Below are 18391 nucleotides of genomic sequence, written 5' to 3'. Positions count from 1 at the left end.
TAAACCATATGACTCCAGTGTTTAAATCCATATCTTCAGAAGCAATATAATAGGTGTGTATCTCCTTTTTTACTCTAAATCTACACTTTAACTTCCACTTTCACATGTGAAAGTGAAACTAATCAGGCACCACATGTGACTTTCAGATATAAATGTATGCAATTTCTGTGACACTAGTGCCACCGAATGGAATGGCAAAAATAAACAACGTTTTCAAAACAGCTTTCTGAATACTCCCCTCATCAGCTGTTGTTTAAACCATCAAAGTCTCACCCCCAACTTTTTAGTAATTAAAAACGACAATTCATGACCGTTTTACCAGGGTGAAGGTTACTTTTAAATGTCAACATGTATGATAGTTATTCATGCTTTAATGGCGTTACTTTATGCATTTTGTTGTCCACTCACAGAGTGGGCAATGTGGCATTAGTGTTGATTGATTACTCTGGGTTTATGTTGCACTTGACATTGTTCGATGTTTCCTTTATCCTGTGTTGTTTTTGGTCTTACAGACTGTAACTGCTATCACCTCTTCCATGGTCATCTTTATACATAACACATAGGGCTGCGTGTAAATGGGCAATTATTTTGCGCAAAATTGCAATTATGATTGTTAATCACAATTATTTTTTTATTTGAGATTTGTGTATGTGTGTATGTGTGTGTGTGTGTGTGTGTGTGTGTGTGTGTGTATAATATATATAATATAATATAATAAGTGAGTGTTTGTGGGTGTATGTGTATGTGTGGGTGCATTCAGATGTGTGTGTGTGTGTATATATATATATATATATATATATATATATATATATATATATATATATATATAATTTTGTGTTTGCTAGTGGGATGATCTAAGATTAATAGTAGGGAGATAGAGCCAACAGAGCCTTTATTACAAGCCTTTGAAACAAAAAAGGGTCAATATGACTTTCAGTAGCTTTGTGTATAAATACATGAAATTTAAAAAATGACATTGCCAGGTTCAGATCACCTCAGTGGAGGAAGTCATGAAGTTTCAGGCCTAAACCTTAAAGTTAAGTTGATGTAAATCATTGTTAAAAATTCAAAAGGGTCAAATTGACCCATAAGACCAAGGAAGGGTTAAATGATGATACCAAGTACCAGTATTTAATCCCAGGATTGGCCTGATACATGTACTAGTATCTGTGAGTTCCTCTTTAAGATCACGCTTGCACGCTGTGTGTGCATATGCATACTGACACATGATACTGGTTAGGTCTTCTTTGTGCATTGCAGAAAAAAAAAATGGCACAAGCAAATATACAGTACTGCATTATTGGTTAAAATTAATGACTCTAATTCCACTTTTGACATTGGTAATGTAATTTTCCTAGTTTTTGGCTACTGATATAACATGCTTGTTGAGGTCAGTATGGTATTTCCATATTTAACATGTTTTAAATGTTTTAATAATTCCCTCTTGAATACATTTTGCACATGCATGCTATATTATAATTTGGGTCATCTTGTTACCCATTATTTCTCTCCCTATAGAGTGGGGATGATGAAGACTACAAGAGAATATACACAAAGAAAATTAAGCCCAGACTGAAGTCAGAGGATCTTGCTGAGGGTGTTGATGTGCGCACAGAACGCCACAGCAGCACAAGCAGTGATGGTTGCACCATTACAACAATCACTCGCCGAATAACTACCTACACTCTGGACATGCCGGAGGGGACTGGCCAGCAAATTGATTACTCAAGTCCTGAGTTCAAAATTCAGGTCTCGCAGCCTGAGCAGTCGAAGGGGGATTCTGCTCAAATCAGATTACCACATGGCAGCCTTATTAGCAGTGCACATGGAGATATAAAAATGGGGGACATATCTCTTGGAGGACCCTATGTCACTGGCTCCTCTGTAAAGCACTGCAGTACTGGCTCTGTCAAGACAACCAGCGAATTAGATAGTAGTGAGAAAGAAATTAGAATTAATGTGTCAGACACTGGACTATCAGAGAGAAAAGAACAGGGTGTGATAGAACATTCTGGAAGGACCAGAACTGCTACCGGCAGTGGTTGTCTCTCTGGCAAAGTAACCATGGGATTAGACAAAGGAGTGGGGAATACTTCTGTTTCTCCAGTGGAAATAGATGCTAGATTGAAAGATTCAAGTATGATTGGAGGAACTGAGTTTGCTACAGTGCAGGGCCCTGTTTTAGACACTCGTTTTTCAGGTTTTTCAATTAGTGGATGTACAGAGGACAGTAACATATCGGGTATCAGCAGAGAATCTGTTGCGCTTAAGGATGGGTCTGATGATAAAACCAAATTGTCTAAATTTAGCGTAGATGTTCAAGGATCCAATATTAAACACCCTGAAGGTAAAGTTACTCGGGGTTCAGATTTTGCCATCATAGATATGGAAGATAAAGTCAAATTACCAAAGATTGAAGCAAGTGGATCAGTTGTCAACACTCTGGAAAGTGGTAGTGGATTCAAGAGACCTCATGCAATAGTGCCAACAATTGGGATGAAAAAATATACCCTAGAAGAATCTAATCTATCAGTAAATGTTAAAAACAAAAATCTTAAAGGTGTTGGTCAAAGTGGTTTGGATATAACTGGGAATCAGGATGTGTCTGTTCCAAAGATTAAGGTACTCACAGAATCAGAATCAGCATCAGCTGGAATAAAAGGTTCTAATATGGACACAGAAAGCCAGGGGGGTGGAATAGAAATGCCAAAAATAAAACTACCCACATTTGAACTCAGAGGGCAACAAGTTCAGGGTCCTGATATTGCAGTAAATTGTCCCAAAGCTAATGTTGAAATTACCCCACGAGATATGGACATCAAGGGTCCAGAAATTAACATTGGCATTGAACAAGATATTAAAGGCTCAAAATTCAAGGTTCCATCCATCTCTGGTGTTGATGTATCAGTTCCAAAGGTTGAAGCAGGTATTAAAGCAGCAGAAATTGAAAATAAAAGCCTGGACATTGAGGGTCCTGCAGATGGATTCAAGATACCAAAGATCAAAATGCCCTCATTTGGATTCAAAGGTCCAAAGGTTGAGGGTCCTGAAGTTGATTTGAAAATCTCCAAAGCTGATATTGAGATGAAGGCACCAGATATTGATATTAAAGCTCCAGAGCTTGACATAGACAGACCTGAAGGAAAAAACAAGGGCCCCAAATTCAAGATGCCATCAATCTCTGGTCCAAAGATCTCCGTACAAGATGTGGACTTTAATGTGAAAGGGTCAAAACTAAAAGGTGATATTGATGTGTCAGTTCCAAAAGTTGAAGGAGATATTAAAGCACCAAAGGTTGAAATTGAAGGCCCAGACCTTGAGGGTCCTGAGGGTGGTTTTAAGATGCCAAAGATGAAAATTCCTTCATTTGGCTTCAAGGGTCCAAAAGTTGAGGGTCCTGATGTTGACGTGAAAATGCCTAAAGCTGATGTTGATGTGAAGGCACCAGATGTGAATATCAAAGGTCCAGAACTTGACACTGAAGGACCTGAAGGCAAAATCAAGTGCCCCAAATACAAGATGCATTCAATCTCTGGTCCAAAGGTTTCTATGCCAGATGTGGATTTCAACCTGAAAGGTCCTAAACTGAAAGGTGATGTTGATGTGTCAGTTCCAAAAATTGAAGGGGATTTTAAAGCTCCAAAGGTTGATATTGAAGGCCCAGAACTAGAAGGTAATGAGGGTGGTTTTAAGATGCCAAAGATGAAAATGCCCTCTTTTGGCCTAAAGGGTCCAAAAGTTGAGGTTTCTGATATTGACGTGAAACTCCCTAAAGCTGATGTTGATGTGAAAGCACCAGATATGGATATCAAAGGTCCAGAGCTTGACATTGAAGGACCTGAAGGAAAAATCAAGGGCCCCAAATTCAAGATGCCTTCAATCTCTGGTCCAAAGATTTCTATGCCAGATGTGGATTTCAACCTGAAAGGTCCTAAACTGAAAGGTGATGTTGATGTGTCAGTTCCAAAAATTGAAGGGGATTTTAAAGGTCCAAAGGTTGATATTGAAGGCCCAGACCTAGAAGGTCCTGAGGGTGGTTTTAAGATGCCAAAGATGAAAATGCCTTCATTTGGCCTAAAGGGTCCAAAAGTTGAGGTTCCTGATATTGACGTGAAACTCCCTAAAGCTGATGTTGATGTGAAGGCACCAGATGTAGATATCAAAGGTCCAGAGCTTGACATTGAAGGACCTGAAGGCAAAATCAAGGGCCCCAAATTCAAGATGCCTTCAATCTCTGGTCCAAAGATTTCTATGCCAGATGTGGATTTCAACCTGAAAGGTCCTAAACTGAAAGGTGATGTTGATGTTTCAGTTCCAAAAATTGAAGGGGATTTTAAAGATCCAAAGGTTCATATTGAAGGCCCAGACCTAGAAGGTCCTGAGGGTGGTTTTAAGATGCCAAAGATGAAAATGCCCTCTTTTGGCCTAAAGGGTCCAAAAGTTGAGGTTCCTGATATTGACGTGAAACTCCCTAAAGCTGATGTTGATGTGAAGGCACCAGATGTGAATATCAAAGGTCCAGAGCTTGACATTGAAGGACCTGAAGGCAAAATCAAGGGCCCCAAATTCAAGATGCCTTCCTTCTCTGGTCCAAAGATCTCCATGCCAGATGTGGACTTCAATTTGAAAGGCCCGAAACTGAAAGGTGATGTTGATGTGTCAGTTCCAAAAATTGAAGGAGATATTAAAGCTCCAAAGGTTGATATTGAAGGCCCAGACCTAGAAGGTCCTGAGGGTGGTTTTAAGATGCCAAAGATGAAAATGCCCTCTTTTGGCCTAAAGGGTCCAAAAGTTGAGGTTCCTGATATTGACGTGAAACTCCCTAAAGCTGATGTTGATGTGAAGGCACCAGATGTGAATATCAAAGGTCCAGAGCTTGACATTGAAGGACCTGAAGGAAAAATCAAGGGCCCCAAATTCAAGATGCCTTCCTTCTCTGGTCCAAAGATCTCCATGCCAGATGTGGACTTCAATTTGAAAGGCCCGAAACTGAAAGGTGATGTTGATGTGTCAGTTCCAAAAATTGAAGGAGATATTAAAGCTCCAAAGGTTGATATTGAAGGCCCAGACCTAGAAGGTCCTGAGGGTGGTTTTAAGATGCCAAAGATGAAAATGCCCTCTTTTGGCCTAAAGGGTCCAAAAGTTGAGGTTCCTGATATTGACGTGAAACTCCCTAAAGCTGATGTTGATGTGAAGGCACCAGATGTGAATATCAAAGGTCCAGAGCTTGACATTGAAGGACCTGAAGGAAAAATCAAGGGCCCCAAATTCAAGATGCCTTCAATCTCTGGTCCAAAGATCTCCATGCCAGATGTGGACTTCAATTTGAAAGGCCCGAAACTGAAAGGTGATGTTGATGTGTCAGTTCCAAAAATTGAAGGAGATATTAAAGCTCCAAAGGTTGAAATTGAAGGCCCAGACCTTGAGGGTCCTGAGGGTGGTTTTAAGATGCCAAAGATGAAAGTGCCCTCATTTGGCTTCAAGGGTCCAAAAGTTGAGGGTCCTGATGTTGACGTGAAAATGCCTAAAGCTGATGTTGATGTGAAGGCACCAGATGTAGATATCAAAGGTCCAGAGCTTGACATTGAAGGACCTGAAGGAAAAATCAAGGGCCCCAAATTCAAGATGCCTTCAATCTCTGGTCCAAAGATTTCTATGCCAGATGTGGATTTCAACCTGAAAGGTCCTAAACTGAAAGGTGATGTTGATGTTTCAGTTCCAAAAATTGAAGGGGATTTTAAAGGTCCAAAGGTTGATATTGAAGGCCCAGACCTAGAAGGTCCTGAGGGTGGTTTTAAGATGCCAAAGATGAAAATGCCCTCTTTTGGCCTAAAGGGTCCAAAAGTTGAGGTTCCTGATATTGATGTGAAACTCCCTAAAGCTGATGTTGATGTGAAGGCACCAGATGTGAATATCAAAGGTCCAGAGCTTGACATTGAAGGACCTGAAGGAAAAATCAAGGGCCCCAAATTCAAGATGCCTTCCTTCTCTGGTCCAAAGATCTCCATGCCAGATGTGGACTTCAATTTGAAAGGCCCGAAACTGAAAGGTGATGTTGATGTGTCAGTTCCAAAAATTGAAGGAGATATTAAAGCTCCAAAGGTTGATATTGAAGGCCCAGACCTAGAAGGTCCTGAGGGTGGTTTTAAGATGCCAAAGATGAAAATGCCCTCTTTTGGCCTAAAGGGTCCAAAAGTTGAGGTTCCTGATATTGACGTGAAACTCCCTAAAGCTGATGTTGATGTGAAGGCACCAGATGTGAATATCAAAGGTCCAGAGCTTGACATTGAAGGACCTGAAGGAAAAATCAAGGGCCCCAAATTCAAGATGCCTTCAATCTCTGGTCCAAAGATCTCCATGCCAGATGTGGACTTCAATTTGAAAGGCCCGAAACTGAAAGGTGATGTTGATGTGTCAGTTCCAAAAATTGAAGGAGATATTAAAGCTCCAAAGGTTGAAATTGAAGGCCCAGACCTTGAGGGTCCTGAGGGTGGTTTTAAGATGCCAAAGATGAAAGTGCCCTCATTTGGCTTCAAGGGTCCAAAAGTTGAGGGTCCTGATGTTGACGTGAAAATGCCTAAAGCTGATGTTGATGTGAAGGCACCAGATGTAGATATCAAAGGTCCAGAGCTTGACATTGAAGGACCTGAAGGAAAAATCAAGGGCCCCAAATTCAAGATGCCTTCAATCTCTGGTCCAAAGATTTCTATGCCAGATGTGGATTTCAACCTGAAAGGTCCTAAACTGAAAGGTGATGTTGATGTTTCAGTTCCAAAAATTGAAGGGGATTTTAAAGGTCCAAAGGTTGATATTGAAGGCCCAGACCTAGAAGGTCCTGAGGGTGGTTTTAAGATGCCAAAGATGAAAATGCCCTCTTTTGGCCTAAAGGGTCCAAAAGTTGAGGTTCCTGATATTGATGTGAAACTCCCTAAAGCTGATGTTGATGTGAAGGCACCAGATGTGAATATCAAAGGTCCAGAGCTTGACATTGAAGGACCTGAAGGAAAAATCAAGGGCCCCAAATTCAAGATGCCTTCCATCTCTGGTCCAAAGATCTCCATGCCAGATGTGGACTTCAATTTGAAAGGCCCGAAACTGAAAGGTGATGTTGATGTGTCAGTTCCAAAAATTGAAGGAGATATTAAAGCTCCAAAGGTTGAAATTGAAGGCCCAGACCTTGAGGGTCCTGAGGGTGGTTTTAAGATGCCAAAGATGAAAGTGCCCTCATTTGGCTTCAAGGGTCCAAAAGTTGAGGGTCCTGATGTTGACGTGAAAATGCCTAAAGCTGATGTTGATGTGAAGGCACCAGATGTAGATATCAAAGGTCCAGAGCTTGACATTGAAGGACCTGAAGGAAAAATCAAGGGCCCCAAATTCAAGATGCCTTCAATCTCTGGTCCAAAGATTTCTATGCCAGATGTGGATTTCAACCTGAAAGGTCCTAAACTGAAAGGTGATGTTGATGTTTCAGTTCCAAAAATTGAAGGGGATTTTAAAGGTCCAAAGGTTGATATTGAAGGCCCAGACCTAGAAGGTCCTGAGGGTGGTTTTAAGATGCCAAAGATGAAAATGCCCTCTTTTGGCCTAAAGGGTCCAAAAGTTGAGGTTCCTGATATTGATGTGAAACTCCCTAAAGCTGATGTTGATGTGAAGGCACCAGATGTGAATATCAAAGGTCCAGAGCTTGACATTGAAGGACCTGAAGGAAAAATCAAGGGCCCCAAGTTCAAGATGCCTTCCTTCTCTGGTCCAAAGATCTCCATGCCAGATGTGGACTTCAATTTGAAAGGCCCGAAACTGAAAGGTGATGTTGATGTGTCAGTTCCAAAAATTGAAGGAGATATTAAAGCTCCAAAGGTTGAAATTGAAGGCCCAGACCTTGAGGGTCCTGAGGGTGGTTTTAAGATGCCAAAGATGAAAATGCCCTCATTTGGCTTCAAGGGTCCAAAAGTTGAGGGTCCTGATGTTGACGTGAAAATGCCTAAAGCTGATGTTGATGTGAAGGCACCAGATGTAGATATCAAAGGTCCAGAGCTTGACATTGAAGGACCTGAAGGAAAAATCAAGGGCCCCAAATTCAAGATGCCTTCAATCTCTGGTCCAAAGATTTCTATGCCAGATGTGGATTTCAACCTGAAAGGTCCTAAACTGAAAGGTGATGTTGATGTGTCAGTTCCAAAAATTGAAGGGGATTTTAAAGGTCCAAAGGTTGATATTGAAGGCCCAGACCTAGAAGGTCCTGAGGGTGGTTTTAAGATGCCAAAGATGAAAATGCCCTCTTTTGGCCTAAAGGGTCCAAAAGTTGAGGTTCCTGATATTGATGTGAAACTCCCTAAAGCTGATGTTGATGTGAAGGCACCAGATGTGAATATCAAAGGTCCAGAGCTTGACATTGAAGGACCTGAAGGAAAAATCAAGGGCCCCAAGTTCAAGATGCCTTCCTTCTCTGGTCCAAAGATCTCCATGCCAGATGTGGACTTCAATTTGAAAGGCCCGAAACTGAAAGGTGATGTTGATGTGTCAGTTCCAAAAATTGAAGGAGATATTAAAGCTCCAAAGGTTGAAATTGAAGGCCCAGACCTTGAGGGTCCTGAGGGTGGTTTTAAGATGCCAAAGATGAAAATGCCCTCATTTGGCTTCAAGGGTCCAAAAGTTGAGGGTCCTGATGTTGACGTGAAAATGCCTAAAGCTGATGTTGATGTGAAGGCACCAGATGTAGATATCAAAGGTCCAGAGCTTGACTTTGAAGGACCTGAAGGAAAAATTAAGGGCCCCAAATTCAAGATGCCTTCAATCTCTGGTCCAAAGATTTCTATGCCAGATGTGGATTTCAACCTGAAAGGTCCTAAACTGAAAGGTGATGTTGATGTGTCAGTTCCAAAAATTGAAGGGGATTTTAAAGCTCCAAAGATTGATATTGAAGGCCCAGACCTAGAAGGTCCTGAGGGTGGTTTTAAGATGCCAAAGATGAAAATGCCCTCTTTTGGCCTAAAGGGTCCAAAAGTTGAGGTTCCTGATATTGATGTGAAACTCCCTAAAGCTGATGTTGATGTGAAGGCACCAGATGTAGATATCAAAGGTCCAGAGCTTGACATTGAAGGACCTGAAGGCAAAATCAAGGGCCCCAAATTCAAGATGCCTTCCTTCTCTGGTCCAAAGATCTCCATGCCAGATGTGGACTTCAATTTGAAAGGCCCGAAACTGAAAGGTGATGTTGATGTGTCAGTTCCAAAAATTGAAGGAGATATTAAAGCTCCAAAGGTTGAAATTGAAGGCCCAGACCTTGAGGGTCCTGAGGGTGGTTTTAAGATGCCAAAGATGAAAATGCCCTCATTTGGCTTCAAGGGTCCAAAAGTTGAGGGTCCTGATATTGACGTGAAACTCCCTAAAGCTGATGTTGATGTGAAGGCACCAGATGTAGATATCAAAGGTCCAGAGCTTGACATTGAAGGACCTGAAGGCAAAATCAAGGGCCCCAAATTCAAGATGCCTTCAATCTCTGGTCCAAAGATTTCTATGCCAGATGTGGATTTCAACCTGAAAGGTCCTAAACTGAAAGGTGATGTTGATGTTTCAGTTCCAAAAATTGAAGGGGATTTTAAAGGTCCAAAGGTTGATATTGAAGGCCCAGACCTAGAAGGTCCTGAGGGTGGTTTTAAGATGCCAAAGATGAAAATGCCCTCTTTTGGCCTAAAGGGTCCAAAAGTTGAGGTTCCTGATATTGATGTGAAACTCCCTAAAGCTGATGTTGATGTGAAGGCACCAGATGTGAATATCAAAGGTTCAGAGCTTGACATTGAAGGACCTGAAGGAAAAATCAAGGGCCCCAAATTCAAGATGCCTTCCTTCTCTGGTCCAAAGATCTCCATGCCAGATGTGGACTTCAATTTGAAAGGCCCGAAACTGAAAGGTGATGTTGATGTGTCAGTTCCAAAAATTGAAGGAGATATTAAAGCTCCAAAGGTTGAAATTGAAGGCCCAGACCTTGAGGGTCCTGATGGTGGTTTTAAGATGCCAAAGATGAAAATGCCCTCATTTGGCTTCAAGGGTCCAAAAGTTGAGGGTCCTGATGTTGACGTGAAAATGCCTAAAGCTGATGTTGATGCGAAGGCACCAGATGTAGATATCAAAGGTCCAGAGCTTGACATTGAAGGACCTGAAGGCAAAATCAAGGGCCCCAAATTCAAGATGCCTTCAATCTCTGGTCCAAAGATTTCTATGCCAGATGTGGATTTCAACCTGAAAGGTCCTAAACTGAAAGGTGATGTTGATGTGTCAGTTCCAAAAATTGAAGGGGATTTTAAAGCTCCAAAGGTTGATATTGAAGGCCCAGACCTAGAAGGTCCTGAGGGTGGTTTTAAGATGCCAAAGATGAAAATGCCCTCTTTTGGCCTAAAGGGTCCAAAAGTTGAGGTTCCTGATATTGACGTGAAACTCCCTAAAGCTGATGTTGATGTGAAGGCACCAGATGTGAATATCAAAGGTCCAGAGCTTGACATTGAAGGACCTGAAGGAAAAATCAAGGGCCCCAAATTCAAGATGCCTTCCTTCTCTGGTCCAAAGATCTCCATGCCAGATGTGGACTTCAATTTGAAAGGCCCGAAACTGAAAGGTGATGTTGATGTGTCAGTTCCAAAAATTGAAGGGGATATTAAAGCTCCAAAGGTTGAAATTGAAGGCCCAGACTTTGAGGGTCCTGAGGGTGGTTTTAAGATGCCAAAGATGAAAATGCCCTCATTTGGCTTCAAGGGTCCAAAAGTTGAGGGTCCTGATATTGACGTGAAACTCCCTAAAGCTGATGTTGATGTGAAGGCACCAGATGTAGATATCAAAGGTCCAGAGCTTGACATTGAAGGACCTGAAGGAAAAATCAAGGGCCCCAAATTCAAGATGCCTTCAATCTCTGGTCCAAAGATTTCTATGCCAGATGTGGATTTCAACCTGAAAGGTCCTAAACTGAAAGGTGATGTTGATGTGTCAGTTCCAAAAATTGAAGGGGATTTTAAAGCTCCAAAGGTTGATATTGAAAGCCCAGACCTAGAAGGTCCTGAGGGTGGTTTTAAGATGCCAAAGATGAAAATGCCCTCTTTTGGCCTAAAGGGTCCAAAAGTTGAGGTTCCTGATATTGACGTGAAACTCCCTAAAGCTGATGTTGATGTGAAGGCACCAGATGTGAATATCAAAGGTCCAGAGCTTGACATTGAAGGACCTGAAGGAAAAATCAAGGGCCCCAAATTCAAGATGCCTTCAATCTCTGGTCCAAAGATTTCTATGCCAGATGTGGATTTCAACCTGAAAGGTCCTAAACTGAAAGGTGATGTTGATGTGTCAGTTCCAAAAATTGAAGGGGATTTTAAAGCTCCAAAGGTTGATATTGAAGGCCCAGACCTAGAAGGTCCTGAGGGTGGTTTTAAGATGCCAAAGATGAAAATGCCTTCATTTGGCCTAAAGGGTCCAAAAGTTGAGGTTCCTGATATTGACGTGAAACTCCCTAAAGCTGATGTTGATGTGAAGGCACCAGATGTAGATATCAAAGGTCCAGAGCTTGACATTGAAGGACCTGAAGGCAAAATCAAGGGCCCCAAATTCAAGATGCCTTCAATCTCTGGTCCAAAGATTTCTATGCCAGATGTGGATTTCAACCTGAAAGGTCCTAAACTGAAAGGTGATGTTGATGTGTCGGTTCCAAAAATTAAAGGAGATATTAAAGCTCCAAAAGTTGAAATTGAAGGTCCAGACCTTGAGGGTCCTGAGGGTGGTTTTAAGATGCCAAAGATGAAAATGCCCTCATTTGGCTTCAAGGGTCCAAAAGTTGAGGGTCCTGATGATGATTTAAGTCTCCCCAAAGCTGAAATGAAAATTAGTGCACCGGATGTAGATGTCAAAGCTCCAGACCTTGACGTCGAGGGATGTGAAGGAAAAATCAAGGGCCCCAAATTCAAGATGCCATCAATTTCTGGTCCAAAGATTTCAATGCCAGATGTAGACTTTAACCTAAAAGGGCCAAAATTAAAAGGTGATATTGATTTGTCTGTTCCAAATGCTGAAGGAGATATTAAAGCACCAAAGGTTGAAATTGAAGGTCCAGACCTTGAGGGTCCTGAGGGTGGTTTTAAGATGCCAAAGATGAAAATGCCTTCATTTGGCTTCAAAGGTCCAAAAGTTGAGGGTCCTGATGTTGACATAAAAATCCCTGAAACTGGTTTCCAGGTAAAAGCACCAGATGTGGATATTAAGGGCCCAGAGCTTGACATTGATGGTCCTGAGGGAAAAATCAAGGGCCCCAAATTAAAGATGCCATCAGTCTCTGGTCCAAAGATTTCAATGCCAGATGTGGACTTCAACCTGAAAGGGCCGAACTTGAAAAGTGACGTGGATGTATCGGCTCCCAAAGTTGAAGGAGATATTAAAGCACCAAAGGTTGAAATTGAAGGCCTGGACCTTGAGGATCTTGAGGGTGGTTTTAAGATGCCAAAGATCAAAATGCCCTCATTTGGCTTCAAGGGTCCAAAAGTTGAGGGTCCTGATATTGATGCGAAACTCCCCAAAGCTGAAATGAAAATTAGTGCACCGGATGTAGATGTCAAAGCTCCAGACCTTGACATTGAGGGACGTGAAGGAAAAATTAAGGGCCCCAAATTCAAGATTCCTTCAATCTCTGGTCCAAAAGTTTCTATGCCAGATGTGGACATCAACCTTAAAGGACCTAAACTCAAAGGAGACGTTCATCCAGATTTTGAAGGTGTTGATATTGAAGCTTACAAGATAAACGTTGATGGACCAAATGCCGAATTAGATGTTCCGGAAGCAAGTGTGAAAAAATCTAAGTTCAAAATGCCCAAGTTTGGATTTAAAGGGCCAAAGATGGAAGCCCCTGATTTTGATGTCAAACTTCCCAAAGGAAGCTTAAAAGGCAATGTTCAAAGCTCAGATGTTGATGTTTCAGCACCTAATATCAAAGCAAAAGGATCCAAGTTTAAAATGGCATCAGTTGCCGGTCCAAAGGTTCCCTTACCTGATGTGGACCTCAACTTAAAGGGAACAAAAATGAAAAGTCAAGCTGGAGTCAATATGGAGGGCGATATCAATGTACCAAAATTAGAAGTTGAAGGGAAAAGTCCAGAGGGAGGGTTTAAGATGCCAAAATTTAAAATGCCAAAATTTGGATTTAAGTCACCCAAAGGAAATATGCCTAGCATTGATTTAAGTGTACCTGGTAGTGATGTCAGTATAAAATCACCAGACATAGATGTCAGCTCTCCCGATCTTGACATTGAGGGCCCTGAGGATAAAATCAAGGGTCCCAAGTACAAAATGCCTTCCCTATCTGGTCCAAAGATCTCTATGCCAGATGTAGACTTTAACCTAAAAAGCCCCAAATTCAAATGTGATATGGATGTTTCTGGACTGAAGTTTGAAGGGGACATAGAGACTCCAAAAGTTGGCATTGAAGGTCCTGATGTTAATCTCGACGGCCCAGAAGGTGGTTTGAAGATGCCTAAAATCAAAATGCCATCATTAGGACTGAAGGGTCCTAAATTGGAGGGCCCAGACATTGACGTAAACCTGCCGAAAGCTGATGTTGACATCAAAGGACCTGAATTTGATATCAAAACACCTGATCTTGACATTGAGGGACCAGAAGGAAAAATCAAAGGTCCCAAGTTTAAAATGCCTTCCATATCTGGTCCAAAGATCTCTATGCCAGATGTAAACCTAAATCTTAAAGGCTCCAAAGTCAAGGGTGACATGGATGTTTCTGTGCCAAAGATAGAAGGGGACATTAAGGCTCCAAAGGTAGACATTGAAGGTCCTGATATTAATATGGAGGGTCCTGAAGGTGGCTTCAAGATGCCTAAAATCAAAATGCCATCTTTTGGACTCAAAGGTCCTAAAGTGGAGGGCCCAGACTTTGACGTAAACCTGCCGAAAGCTGATGTTGACATCAAAGGACCTGAATTTGATATCAAAACACCTGATCTTGACATTGAGGGACCAGAAGGAAAAATCAAAGGTCCCAAGTTTAAAATGCCTTCCATATCTGGTCCAAAGATCTCTATGCCAGATGTAGACTTTAACCTAAAAAGCCCTAAAATTAAGAGTGATATGGATGTTTCTGGTCCGAATATTGCAGGAGACATTAAGGCTCCAAAAGTCGACATTGAAGGTCCTGAATTTAACATTGAGGGCCCAGAAGCTGGCTTGAAAATGCCCAAAATCAAAATGCCATCTTTTGGACTCAAGGGTCCCAAAGTGGAGGCCCAAGATGTTAACGTAAACCTGCCAAAAGCTGAAGTTGACATCAAAGGACCTGAATTTGACATCAAAACGCCTGATCTTGACACTGAGGGACCAGAAGGAAAAATTAAGGGTCCCAAGTTTAAAATGCCTTCCATATCTGGTCCAAAGATCTCTATGCCAGATGTAGACTTTAACCTGAAAAGCCCTAAAATTAAGAGTGATTTGGATGTTTCTGGTCCGAATATTGCAGGAGACATTAAGGCTCCAAAAGTAGACATTGAAGGTCCTGAATTTAACATTGAGGGTCCTGAAGGCAGTTTGAAGATTCCTAAAATGAAAATGCCATCATTTGGAGTCAAGGGGCATAAGTTGGAGGGCCCAGACATTGATGCTAACCTGCCGAAAACTGATGTTGCAATTAAAGGACCTGAATTTGACATCAGAAAGCCTGGTCTTGATATTGAGGGACCAGAAGGAAAAATCAAGGGTCCCAAGTTCAAAATGCCTTCCATATCTGGTCCAAAGATTTCTATGCCAGATGTAAACCTAAATCTTAAAGGCTCCAAAGTCAAGGGTGATATGGATGTTTCTGTACCAAAGATAGAAGGGGACATTAAAGCTCCAACAGTAGACATTGAGGGTCCTGATGTTAATATAGAGGGTCCTGAAGGTGGCTTCAAGATGCCTAAAATGAAAATGCCATCATTTGGAGTCAAGGGGCATAAGTTGGAAGGCCCAGACATTGACGTAAACCTACCGAAAACTGATGTTGACATCAAAGGACCTGAATTTGATATCAAAACACCTGATCTTGACATTGAGGGACCAGAGGGAAAAATTAAGGGTCCCAAGTTCAAAATGCCTTCCATATCTGGTCCAAAGATCTCTATGCCAGATGTAGACTTTAACCTAAAAAGCCCTAAAATTAAGGGTGATATGGATGTTTCTGGTCCGAAGATTGCAGGAGACATTAAGGCTCCAAAAGTAGACATTGAAGGTCCTGATTTTAACATTGAGGGCCCAGAAGCTGGCTTGAAAATGCCTAAAATCACAATACCATCATTTGGACTCAAGGGTCCCAAGGTGGAGGGCCCAGAAGTTGATGTAAACGTACCTAAAGCTGATGTTGACATCAAAGGAACTAAAATTGACATCAAGACTTCTGATCTTGACATTGAGAGACCAGAGGGCGGTTTAAAACCTGTTAAGTTCCCAAAATTCAAAGGTCCCAGCTTTGGAATAAAGCCTTCAGGTGGCAGTCTTTCAATACCTGAAAAAGATATGGAGGGAACCTTTAATGTCAAAAGCCCTGATGTCAGTACAAGTGGACTAGAAACAAATGTCAAAGTGCAAAAAACGAAAAAATCTAAATTTACTTTTGGAGGAAAGAGCCCAAAAATAGATATTCCTGATGCTAGTGGTAGCTTAGATGGACCTGATGTGAGCATAGACGTAAAAGGAAAGAAGGGTAAATTCAAATTGGCTGAAGTAAAGGGGAAGTCGAAAACTTTTGATGTTGGTATGAAAACCGAAAATGTTAAGTTGGAGACAAATGAACCTGACTTGCAATTGAAGTCAACCAAAGTAAAGAAACATCGTTTTGGAAAGCTATATTTCCCTGATGTGGAATTGGACATCAAATCTCCAAAAGTTAAAGGTAGTTCTTCAGTGTCTGGAACTATTAAATCATCAAATGTTGATTTGCCATCTGCAAGCCTTAAAACTGATACACAAAGAGTTGACATTCAGACCCCAGTTACTAGTTTGGAGAGTCCCGATATCAGAGCAAAAGGGGGGAAAATCAAAATGCCAAAATTCAGCATCTCAGGATCTAAATCAAAAACTCCTGATCTGGAAGTTAGCAGCGCATTGTTAGATACACCAGAAAAGAGTGTCAACTTGAATGCCCCAGATATCAGTGTGGGGGGATCCGGCATTAATGGAAAGGGTAGTACTAAAATTGATGTTGAAGGAAGAACACAGGATGTTGAGTTGACAATGCCATCTGTCCATGGAGGTGCCTTAGATGCTGATTTAAATCTCATTAAAGAAAAGGCTGTAAAAGGGAGCATTGCAATGTCACACTTAAATGTAGTAGGACAACAGGGAGAGATTACAGGTGGGTTAGGAATAAGATCAGATGAATCAGTGTCTGGTGTGATGGAGTATCAAGAAGGTAATGTAACGTTTCCTAAAATCAAAGTACCAAAGTTTGGTGTTGCATTGCCTAAAGTGGAAGGAAGAGAGATGAGAGTAGATGTAGGTTCAGGAGAATTGGCTGCTAGTGGTAAAGCTAGTTCTAAGAGTCTGGAAATGCACAATATAGATGTGAAAAACAGTGCTGGAAAAGTGAAAGTCAAGATGCCAAAGCTGTTTGTCAAATCTAAATCGAAAGGTGGAAGTGAAGCTGATCTTGCTGTTCAAGGAGAAGACACTGATGTTACCACTAAAGGTTGTGCAAAGGTGTCTAAAGAATTGAGTCTTAGTTATGGGGAATTGACAAGTGGCAAGATGGAACTACAGGGAAGCTCTGGATTAAAAGTTTCACCAAAAAGTAAATCTGCCTCCCTTGATTTCTTCAAAAAATCACGTCATCGCTCATCCTCAATGAGTGATGAAGGAGGTTTAGCTTCTCCTGTTTCTACTGAAGGGTACTTACAAGCAGAGGGTGGTAACATTTCAGCAGATGTTGGAGAAACAAAGGTTAAAGCCAAAAAAGGAAAGATGAAATTTGCCACAGTTGGAGGTTTTGGTTCAAAAAGTAAGGGTTCATATGAAGTGACACTTGGAGAGGAAAGTGAGACTAGGATTGCGGGCGCTGGTGGAGTTGTTCAGCCTTCAAAGAAGTCCAGAATGTCATCATCCTCTAGCAGTGATAGTGGTTCAAAAGGTAGTTTTCGATTACCGCAGCTCGAAATTGCAGTTTCACCTAAGAAATAATTATTTGTCACACCAGTATCTATGCACAGTTCATTCAATTAAATTTAAACTTATTTTTTAATTTAGACAGCCATGTGTAAATCTGTCCTGCATTTAAACAGTAGTGCACAGTCATACGGACTTCTGTGTTTAATTTCCCCAAGTGTTCTTTACAGGCATTGGTGTCAATTTTTTTTTTTTTTTTAAATCACAATTTACCTGTAAATAAAATAAATCTATATTGTAATTTTAGTTGTTACTTTTTGTAGATAGAAAAAAATCCAATCCAACAATGTATGTTGTTAAAATTTAATCAAAACAAACAAAAGTCTGCATCTAGCTTTGATGCATTTTCATCTGATGGCTCGTTATATTTTTATACCTTTTGAAAGTTTTTGGGAAACGGTTAAGTGTTTTAAATATTCTAAAAATTGTCTGGACACATTTACACTCAGCAAGACTGTTTTTAGTTCTATTTGAATGGATGTTATGACTTTAAAGCTTCAGTTATATAATCATTGCTGTTATCATATTTACTCATCACAGTTGAATAACTAATTTCAATAGTGATAGACCAGATACCATTAATAAGCACAATTAAGTTTAAGAGCTGTACAAATTGTAAATAAATTGATTTAATTTAGATACATATTGGGACTTTGTGTCCCAAATAATGCCACAGTTCAAATAGTCTATTGTAATGGATTTTACACAGAGATTATAATCTTCTAAAGTATTTATATCTAAAACTGTCTTTTTCAATTGAATGATTAAATGAGAATCTCTTAAAAATGCACAGTCAACACCAGGGAGCAGCTGGCAAAGCTGTGACTTGGTATGATTTAAATGTTATCTAAGGCATTTTTTCTTTCTTTTTTAGTTATGTCTTCCATATCTCTTCCTCTCACTAAATTTCAGTGTATGAAATCTTGTGCTGCAATGTGGTGATCTGACTACAGGAATGCAATGCCAGTAGTTAAAAACATTAATATTTGGAAAAACAAAATGTGCATTGCCATGTAAATAATGGGACATTTAGACTGCAAAGTTTCTGACTTTTTAATGTTTTTTTTTTCTTTTCTTTTTTTTTCTCTTGTGTCAGTTGTAAAACAATTAATAAAGTGTTCAGTTATCAGTACAATTGTGTATTGAATTTAATGTCTTTACATTATAACAGTGTACATTTGCTTAAATACTCAATATAGTTAAACTAACTTAAAATGACAGAACA

At 40.7% G+C, this 18391-nt stretch overlaps 1 protein-coding gene and 1 long non-coding RNA gene across 51 annotated transcripts in view; one reads left to right on the top strand and one right to left on the bottom strand.

Moving 5' to 3' along the window:
- LOC127417665 (neuroblast differentiation-associated protein AHNAK-like) overlaps positions 1-17363 on the top strand; it is a 39317-nt gene extending 21954 nt beyond the window's left edge. The window contains exons 5-8 of one of the 50 annotated variants that reach the window (XM_051657770.1): positions 1519-8857; positions 9041-9261; positions 9613-9711; positions 11467-17363. In XM_051657770.1, the coding sequence (XP_051513730.1) occupies positions 1519-8857; positions 9041-9261; positions 9613-9711; positions 11467-17181 (13374 nt within the window). In that variant the 3' untranslated portion in view covers positions 17182-17363. Of the gene's footprint in view, positions 1-1518; positions 9010-9040; positions 9782-9910; positions 9964-10132 lie in introns of all 50 variants that reach the window. The other 49 variants (XM_051657761.1, XM_051657797.1, XM_051657798.1 and 46 more) reach the window with 49 other exon arrangements.
- LOC127417669 (uncharacterized) lies at positions 4404-11823 on the bottom strand. Its single transcript, XR_007893305.1, has 3 exons — positions 11740-11823; positions 9806-9984; positions 4404-4540 (listed from the first exon to the last, which is right to left on the bottom strand). It is a non-coding gene; the product is annotated as an uncharacterized LOC127417669 (long non-coding RNA).
- Positions 17364-18391: the final 1028 nt, after the last annotated feature.

The sequence above is a fragment of the Myxocyprinus asiaticus genome, chromosome 27 (genome assembly GCF_019703515.2).
Source record: "Myxocyprinus asiaticus isolate MX2 ecotype Aquarium Trade chromosome 27, UBuf_Myxa_2, whole genome shotgun sequence".
Lineage (NCBI taxonomy): Eukaryota > Metazoa > Chordata > Actinopteri > Cypriniformes > Catostomidae > Myxocyprinus > Myxocyprinus asiaticus.
Note: the sequence above shows the minus strand (reverse complement) of the source record. Positions and strands in the feature narration are given on the sequence as shown.